Source organism: Cicer arietinum, chromosome 8, assembly GCF_000331145.2.
Source record: "Cicer arietinum cultivar CDC Frontier isolate Library 1 chromosome 8, Cicar.CDCFrontier_v2.0, whole genome shotgun sequence".
In the NCBI taxonomy this organism is placed as follows: Eukaryota; Viridiplantae; Streptophyta; class Magnoliopsida; order Fabales; family Fabaceae; genus Cicer; species Cicer arietinum.
In genome coordinates this window covers 8,012,730-8,022,611 of record NC_021167.2, presented here as the reverse complement: position 1 = coordinate 8,022,611, position 9,882 = coordinate 8,012,730, and the positions used below count along the sequence as shown (strand labels likewise).

General features: G+C 31.2%; 1 protein-coding gene across 1 annotated transcript; it reads left to right on the top strand.

Annotated features, from left to right (window-relative positions):
* The first annotated feature begins 2,719 nt into the window (after window positions 1-2,719).
* LOC101503358 (protein TRIGALACTOSYLDIACYLGLYCEROL 4, chloroplastic-like) lies at window positions 2,720-9,239 on the top strand. The gene is made up of 5 exons (XM_004512393.4): window positions 2,720-3,132; window positions 6,483-6,729; window positions 7,631-7,994; window positions 8,499-8,836; window positions 8,973-9,239. Exons 1-5 carry the CDS (start codon window positions 2,873-2,875, stop codon window positions 9,171-9,173), a joined length of 1,410 nt encoding a protein of 469 aa, XP_004512450.1. The 5' UTR covers window positions 2,720-2,872; the 3' UTR covers window positions 9,174-9,239.
* The last annotated feature ends 643 nt before the right edge of the window (window positions 9,240-9,882 follow it).

The window sequence follows — 9,882 nt, the reverse complement described above, 5'->3', positions numbered from 1 at the left end:
TATTTAAAGTACATAAAACAAAAATTAGGCCTCAGTAACCACCATAAATATTTGCTTTTTATTTGTACATCTTTCATTTCATGTATATGTTTGTTTAAGATTTTTTTTAAAATAATTTTTATAGTATTTTATATTTTTGTTGTAACATTTAAAAGAAATAAAAATAAAACTTTAAATAAAAAATTAGTTTTAAATAAAACTTTATATTTCATTTATGTTATATAATTTTTTAAAAATAATAAAATTGTAAAAAATAATTAAAATAAAATACTATTTTAAAAAGATCTTTATGGGCCGTGGGAAGGACATTAGGCCTTTTTTTATGGGTTGGGGGATGATATTAGGCACTACTTACTTTTCAACCCCACTTCTAAAAACTACCTATATTTTGGGAAATAAATTATTGGATAGCACACTCATGTACGTACTACCTCTTCTTTCTTTTTTATTTTTCTTTTTTTATGAAAAAGGATATATATTTTCTGTGATGTGAAATAAAAATAAAAATATATTTGATTAAATTTAATTAAATAAAATTTGACTTTTATTTATATTTTACTATTGCAAAAGTTATATTTGTGTATGTATTAAGTTTTACCGACTATATATTTTTTTGAAAAATTGAATTTTATAAAATTCTTTAAAACTCAAGTTTTTTGTTTTATATAGATATATAAAGATGTATTATAAAATTGAATGTGAGGAGGAGGTGGAGATGTGTTGATAGAGAGGAAAAGATGTTTCATTGTATTTTTTAAAAATTGACAATTTTGTGTGATTTGAGGATAGGTTATTCAGGTTTAGGGATTAACTTAAATATATTATTGTTTTATCCCTTTAGAATTGATTAAAATAATATCTATTTATAATATATTAAAATAAATTATCAATTTTGTTTATTAACAACTCATCCTTTTGCATGCCACTTAATACTATTTCATCCACTATGTGTCATCTCTAAGAATCATTCTTTTTATTAATTTCTAAATTTTTATGGAGAGCACACATTAGATATATAGCTTTGTCGATTACTCGACATTAAATCTACATAATCATAATTTATATTTTTAGTTGTCTGTTCATTGACTCATAATTCACCCATCTAAAAATGTTTATGTCTTCATGTTTTTTCAATTGTCACCTCAAATAACAATGGAAAATATGAGACTGTGTAACATTTTTACGTCCTCAGCTAGTTTAGGTATTTTTCTCATTACTTGGTATCTTAATTTTTTTTCAATATATTATTCTTTATGTTTTTTTAACTCTTGGATACAAATGATTTACTTTTCTTTAACTAATATTTTTTTAGATACAAATCTTTATGTTCAGATCATTTTCTTTCTCTGCTTAATTTTATCATTCTTCTATTTTTCATCTTCTTAGTTCCCATAATTTAGGTATTTTCTCATTACTTTCTATCTTAAATTCTTGTTTGTTTTTCAATATATTTACTTTTGATATTTTTTTAATTTTTGGATACAAATCATTTGTTTTTATTTAACAAATATTATTTTGGACTCCTTAAACACTTTCAAATTCTTAAACTACAAAAAGATTTTCCAAAAGTGAACTTTTGCATTTTTTATTTTTTATAGATTTTCAGGTCAACTATATATGATTGATACAATTCACTTTAGCTAACAACTTGCAATGTCAATTAGCATAGTAAATTTGTTTTGGTAGCCATTAATGGTTTCACACAATTTGGTTCACAATTCACATCAATAGCTCATTTAAATAACCAATTCACATCACAATAATTTTGGTTCATCTATTTCTAATCTCTCAATTTTAGTCTCCTGTTTTAAGTAATTCGTAATTTTGATTCCTCTATTTTTAATTTTGCAATATTAGTCTCCCTATTTTAAGTGATTTGTAATTTTGGTCCCTATATATTTAATTTCACAATTTTGACCCCTCTATTTTTTAAAATTAAGACATTTTGTAAATCTAATGGATCACACATTTTATGTAATAAAATTTATGTTTAATTACAATTTTAATTCTTCTATTTTTACTGATTCATGAAATTGATCCTCTTATTTTAAAAGTCGAGAATTTTGATCAATCTCTCTATTTTTTTTAACTAAAGAATTATGATATAAAATATTTTAAATAACGTGACACATGATAAGATGATGTAGAATAATTAATACATATGAAATTAAAATAAAACGTCGAAAAACTTAGCTTTCAACTTCTAATTTTTTTTATATTTTTAATTTAATTAATGACGTATGAATAATTAATGCATCTACATGGTTCTATATTACATATTTGTATATCACGTCATTAAAAATATGTCAAATCATCGTTTTTTTAGTTCAAAAATATCAGAGAGACCACAACTATCGATTTTTAAAATAAGAGGACCAATTTCGTGAATTAATAATAACAGATAGACTAAAAATGCAATTAAGCCTAAAATCTAATAGATTACATTTTAAAAAATATATAATATTAAGAAAATATTAGATATTTATTTTAAAAAACTATTTTAAAAATAGTTTTTAATTATTTTAAAACTAGTTAATATTAAAAATAGTTTTATTTATTATTTTTTAAAAACTAATATCAAAATTTATTATTTTAAAAACTGTTTTTAAAAGAATTTTTATTTTTTATTTTGATTACTAATAAGAGGACTGATTTTGTATTCTTATGTAATAGGGGTGTCGTTTTTATTCAACGCAGCTCACAAATACCGTATTAAACCCTTTTTGATATGCGCGTTATTATTATTTTTCTCATTCCATTGATTATCCAAAATCAAGTATTAAACCATTTTCATTCCCTTCTCTTCCTCCTCTGAAGATGGAGCAAGTTTGAGAGAAGATATTACAACCATTTGTTTGTTGGAGCAGTGACAATGAGGAAACTAAGATGGGTAATGGATGGTGGTGGATTTTATGATTTAGACATTTCAACTCCAAAAACACTTGATGGATTGGCTTCTCCTGTTCCAGGTGACCCTCTCCCTTTGGGTTTATCAAGAGGGACTAGACTTTCCAGACAAAGACAACTCCAATTCATGCAACTTTTCATGTATGCTCCTCTTCTTCCATCTTTTTCACAACCTCAAGGTTTCACTCTCCAACGTGTTCTCTCTCTCCCCTTTACTGATAATTGGTATTTTCTCAACCCCTTTTGTAAAGTTTCAATTTTTATATCTGTTTGCCCCAATTTGTTTACATTTTGTCAACCCCCATTTTAAAAGTTTCCATTTTTATATCTGTTTGTGGCTTTTTTAGTTGATGGGTTGTTAGTGTGTGTTTGGTTCTATGTAAAGGAGATTGATTTTGATTCAATTGAGTTTGTTTTAAGTTAAAATGATTTATGTTTTGATATTTCACGTTGGAAAAAAAATTGAGATGTTTGGAGCCAAAAACTACTAGCTTCGAGTTAGAATCAATTATAGAGAAGCAAAATCAATTTTGAGCCTTCAGAATCACACTTTTGGCTCTTGCTGAAGTGAGTTTAAACATACACTTTGGTGTTTGTTTGGTTCTGGGGTAACTAAAATTGTTTTCAATTGAATTGATTTTAGTTGAATAATAAACTTCAGTGTAAAAACTAAGTTTGGACTCAAAAGCTACATATCTTAGCTTCAAATTAGAATCAATTTTGGAGGTATAATCAGTTCTAGTCGATAGCACCCAAACATACTGTTAGGATATAGAAATTGGGATAATAAGAGTTTGTTAGTGGTGGTGTTCCTAGGTTGTTAGTAGTTGTATAGGTGTAACTGTTTTGGTGTTTGTTATTAGTTAGTTACCTAGACCTAATCTCTATCCTAATGTATTGGAAGTCTTTAAATAGAAGCTTCCACCCCTTTAGAAATCATCTTTTATCAACTTTAGAAATTGAGTGGTCTAAACCATTGTAGAAACGTATTCGCTCTTGTGTATCATTTTCTCTGGAGAGATTCTCTCCTATTATTTCTTACCGGTTTTTTCTAAATATTAGTGTTCTTCCTCTAAATCAATGGAATCCAATTCTTAGATTCCTAACAATTGGTCTGACCTGCCGGATCACGAGGGAGTGCCGGTGATCATGGAAGTAGAGGATTGGTGGGCCAAGAAGGTGGAGCTGCCAAACTTTTCAGGGACTGATCCTTTTGGGTGGGTTGCAAGGGCTGAAAAGTTCTTTGTGGAGCATGAAATTTATGGATTCGATAGAGTGCAGTGGGCATTCATGAGCTTGGATGTTTCGATACTATTTTGGTTTCGTTCTTGGGATCAAGAAAACCCAAATCCAACTTGGGAATCTTTTTCCACAGGTTTGATCCGTAGATTTGGAAGGAGAAACAATGGTTGTAAGGCAGAGGAAGACAAAACCCACAAACAAATTCTTTGTGAAATGGTAAAACAAGAAGAGAAAGGTAAACGCGAGGATGACGAAACCGGTTCTTGGTCTCAAAAGATTCTGACCAGCAATGTGTCTTTCTTGACACTGTCAAATCAAGAATCATGCACGATGACAAATGAAATCCAAACACCTCTGCCAAAGCAGTCGGCCGTCCATCAGCTTGTGGAGAGCTTCGGGCATACTGCATCTCTGGCATTAGTCGAGCCACCACCTCCGTCGGAACCGCTCGATGTTGATCACTTTGAGGCAGAGAAGAAGGACAATTGGGTCAGCAAACATCACAAACTGATGCAAGAACTGAAGACAGACGTAAAGCTACTGAAGGAGGGAATAGAAGAATTGAAGAGTGGAATCAAGGAATTAATTCTGGTACAAGAAGTAAATCAAAAACAGTGTCTGGACAGTTTCTGATCAGCCTCGTGCCTTGTGAAATCAATAGGAATAGGGATAATAGGAGTTTGTTAGTGGTGGTGTTCCTAAGTTGTTAGTAGTTGTATAGGTGTAACTGTTTTGGTGTTTGTTATTAGTTAGTTACCTAGACCTAATCTCTATCCTAATGTATTGGAAGTCTTTAAATAGAAGCTTCCATCCCTTTAGAAATCATCTTTTATCAATTTTAGAAATTGAGTGGTCTAAACCATTGTAGGAGCGTATCCGCTCTTGTGTATCATTTTCTTTGGAGAGATTCTCTTCTATTATTTCTTATATGTTTTTTCTAAATATTATTGTTCTTCCTCTAAATCAATGGAATCCAATTCTTGGGTTCGTAACACACCAAAATAAATTTTACACCTCTATAATTGATTTTGGTTCTTCAGTAATGAAAGTTGTTTTTGAATAAAGTGATTCCAGCTAAAAGTGAGTTGAATGCGAAGTAATTTATGGTTGGAGAATTGATATAAAAGTGAGTTGAATAATATATTCAAGGCTAAAATTCAATTATGGAGGCAAAAACTCCAAATTCTAGCTTGAAATTAGAATCAATTCCACTTAAGAACAGGGGGCTTGGAAAAACGTTTGAGGGGTATAGGGGGGTTGAATTGCAACTGGTTCACAAGGGAGGTTACTAAAGTAGTAGGATATGGTGAGAGCACGTTATTCTGGTTTGATCCTTGGGTAGGAGGGAGTGTTCTTAGAAGATCATAGGAGAGGCTGTTTTCATTGTCTATTGACGAGGAGGTAAAAGTCGCTGAAGTACTAAATAATTTAGATGGAAGAATGGTGTGGGATATAAGCTGACGACAGAGCCTCTTTCAATGGGAAGAGGGATCTTTCAAACAACTACAAGCTGAGTTAATGTTAGTTCCATTTAAAATAAATGAAGCAGACAGATTTGTATGGAAAGCTGGAAGATTAGGAGCTTATTCAGTTTAGTTACATACACTTTGTGTGTGTTTGGTTCTTCAATAATAAAAATTGATTTTGAATGAAATGATTCTAATTAAAAGTGAGTTGAATGCCAAGTGATTTATGGTTCACATTCATGTAAAAATGAGTTGAATAATATATTCATGGCTTAAATTCAAATATGGAGAGGCAAAAGCTCCAAATTCTAGCTTAAAGTGAGAATCAATTATGTAGGCAAAATCAATTCTACTTGAGAACAACCAAACATGTAAAAATCAATTCTACTTCTCTAGAATCAATCAAATTAGTTCTGTTTTAGTTTTCAAAACATAACTCCTGTCTTGTCCAGTTCATTGTGGGTGAATTTATGAATATGAATGTAAGTAAAAATGGTTGACTAAATCAATGATTGTACGCAGAGTTAAATATAATTTTAGTCCCTATAAAAATAATTTCTTATCAAGTTTAGTTCCTACCAAAATTTTCATCCATATTTAGTTACCATATGGTGATTTTGGTGAATTTTTTTATCTATATTGTAGTCCCTGAGATCAATAAATGAGATACTAAATATGAATGAAAATTTTATAGGGACTCCATTTGATAAGTGAGCATTTTATAGATGCTAAAAACATAATTAGCCCTTGTTTGCATTAAAAAATTGGCGGGGTTAATTTTTAGTATGTCTTCATCATAATTGAACCATGTCTGCTAATTGTTATGGGCTTTATATTGGTTGATATTCAAGTTTGAAAGTTTTGCAGGTTTGTATTTTTACTGGGTCAGTTCAATTTGCAGAAATTCATTTCCTCCGTTAAGAGCAGTGAGGAAAAACCTGCACGGAATTCCTCTTGGTTGAAAACATTCGGGAGACACTTACGACAGAAATCTTTGTATGCCTTGGGAATATGTTCAGAGTTCCAGTTAACACCGGATGATACTTTACTTTTTGGCTTAGATTCATGTGACTATACTGATAAACCTCGTGCGAAAGCTGTACTTCATCATAAAGTAAGAGTCAATTTGTATCTTATTACGAATTTCTATGTTTCTTGCGATGCTTTTATTCTTGAGGATTTTTAGTATTTGCTGCAAGTATAATGTTCTGGAATTCTATAGCATTGTTGTTTGACAAGGATCCCATCTTTTAAATACGAGCCATTCCATTCTTACCAATTTATTGCAAATTTCTGTGTTGGAAACCACAAGAAGGTGAAAGATACCAGAGAGATAAGTGAGAGAGAGCAATCCCCATATCTTTGCCAATCTTCGTATTTTATATTCTGTCGAACTCTATTAATTCCTTACATGTAGTGAGGTTGCTGCCAAACACCGAAATAGCCTGCAGCAGAAACTTCCCACACGATGTCATCTCAAGGAGAGACAAGATTGGAACTGTATAGACAATTAGATCCAAGAGATCAAAAGTGAATAGCAAGTCGATGGTTGAAACTCAATGCACACTGAATAGTCTTTAGAAAATTTACTTCACTGTATCTCTGACCAGACTCTTAGTTGTAGATGGAACAAGTAAAGGGGTTTCAGAGAACAATTTCTGGGAAACCGTTGAAGTCAGTGTCAAAGCCTTACATTCATAGGAATTCTTGTACAGCTGGAGAAACCTGTTACAACAACTAGTTAACTATAACAGACTTAGAACCTCTAACAGTAGTGCAGAAACTTATAGTTTTTGTAACCAAACTAAAGACTAGCTTACCGAGTATATCTATCACACAGTTGATTATTAATTCTACGTTAGCTATCCACAAGTATGTGGAGGTTAATCCGAATTATACTAACTTCCTACTTTTATTTATTCTGTTGTCACATTTTGACATGGATTGATCATTGAAGTTGAATTTGGTTTTAAATTTTTTCACTGATACAAAATATTATTGTTGTGTGGTTGTAGTTTCCACATCATGATCTAACAATGGAGGCAGTTTATCCCGGTCTTTTTGTTGATAAGACTGGTAATTACTGGGATGTACCATTTTCGATGGCGATTGATCTCGCTTCTTTGACTACCAGTGACTCTTCTACTGGTTATCATTTGTCTGCGCACTACACTTCAGGGTCACCCGAGCAGTTCCAAAGTATTCAAAATCAAAATGATAGAGTACCACGCTCACTACTTCCGGGTTTGGCCTTCAAAAGTGTCTTCTCCTATAGGAAAAACATTGATATCTGGAGAAGTGAGACTCCTAAATTGAAATTGGTACAACCATATGATATCTTTCTTTCAAATCCTCACGTGTCTGCCTCAGGGATGATTGGTAAGCTCTCGGCTTGTTTGTAATTTTTTTTATGGGACATTTGGCTTTAACCTAAGATTATGCTATTCCCTTGCTTAATGAAGAAGTGAGAAAACTAAGGGCTCGTTTACTTCTGATGTTTTTGTTTCCATTTCCACTGATAAAATGAACATTAGAGAACACAATATGGATGTTTTTGAAAATGAATTTTAAAAATCAATTGAATATTTTTAAAATTTTCAAAACATTGTTTTCGGTGTTTCCGAAAATGCATTATCTCTATTTAACTTCTATCTTTTTTCTATCACAACTTAAATACTATCTAACCAAATGCCATTTCAGCCCCCATATGAAAAGTAAAAATTGAAAATTCATTTTCAAAAACTTCCATACTGTCCTTTCCAATGTTTATTTTATCGGTGGAAATGGAAACAGGAAAAATAAGAAGTAAATGAGCCCTAAAGGGGGCCTTACAGATTCTTTTATAATGTGCTTATTATTTCTTGAATTCTTTTATGGTATAAGGTGCTGCTGCAACCACATCTTTTGGGGAGAATTCGGCCAGAGCACAAGTAGACGACGATGGAAAGCGTTCAGCAGGATTGTTTCTTCAGGCTTCTGGGATAAAGTCTTCCTTTCTAGCAGATATATTTGGATCCATTTCATTTACAGCCCAACATGGAAACTTCCAAAGGCTTTTTCTTGATCTTACACGATTTCAGGCCCGGCTGGAATTTCCTTCAGGTTCCAAATTCCTTTCAGGTGCAACAAGTCTTGCACAAGATCTTTTCAATTCTCAAAAGCCAAACATCGAAGCTCTTCAAACGATATGCCCAAATGCTACCTTATCTCTTCAGCAGCAGGTAAGATCATTGTAGCTCTTCTGATTTCATAATTCTCATCTTGCACAACAAAATATTTTGAAGCATTTGGTTCTATTTGCTACTCTAATGTTAATCAAGACATTCAATTTGATTTGATTTGATTTACGCGTTGCAGATTGTTGGTCCAGTGAGTTTGAGAGTGGATTCAGGAATAGCAATTGATCTGAAGAACAACCCTGAATGGCCTATACAAGCAGAGGAACCTGTATTTGCTGTTGAATATGCATTGCAAGTGCTTGGTTCAGCAAAAGCAGTTGCTTGGTGTTGTCCTAAGCGCCAAGAGTTTATGGTAGAACTTCGTTTTTATGAGACATAAGTATGCGATAACATTCTTTATAACTTGCAACTATGCCATTGAAGTGAGAGAACAAATTCAGCCTCACATATGTTTTTTAATTATTTGTTTAACAAAAAATGTTTTTAAAATTTAAAAATCTACTTTTAGAACTTCAAATCACACTAAACTTCTAAAAATATTGATTATTAGATAGCACACTACCTAAACTTCAATCCAGAGCTTCATAATGCTTTACTATCAGCCCTTGTCTTCGACACAAAAAAGCATTCTGAAAACAAAATTAAAATGAAAATAGTTGGAGAGTGGGAAATATAGGTGGAGGTGTCAAGTAAAAACTACCTATATTTTCAAAAATAAATTATTAGATAGCACACTCATGATCGTACTATCTCTTTTTATTTTATGAAAAGGAATATGTATTTTCTCTGAGACATAAATAAAAATAAAAATGTATTTTATTCAATTTAATTAAATAAATTTTGACTGTTATTTATATTTAAGTTTGAAAAATGTATGGTAGAAGTTATATACGTGTATGTATTGAGTTTTACGGACTATATTTTCAGAAAGAAAAAAAAGTTTTACAAAATTCATATATATATATAAAGATGCATTATAAAATTGAATTTGAGGAGGAGGTGGAGATATGTTGTTAGAGAGGAAGATATTGATGATGTTTTTAAGAATTATTACTTCGTCCTTTTAAAAATTATTGAAATGATATTAT

Coding starts and splice junctions, on each gene's coding strand:
- LOC101503358 (XM_004512393.4), top strand. CDS start 2,873: ATGAGGAAACTAAGATGGGTAATGGATGGTGGTGGATTTTATGATTTA. Junction 3,133..6,482: donor CTCCCCTTTACTGATAATTG/GTATTTTCTCAA, acceptor AAAGTTTTGCAG/GTTTGTATTTTTACTGGGTC. Junction 8,837..8,972: donor CCTTATCTCTTCAGCAGCAG/GTAAGATCATTG, acceptor TACGCGTTGCAG/ATTGTTGGTCCAGTGAGTTT.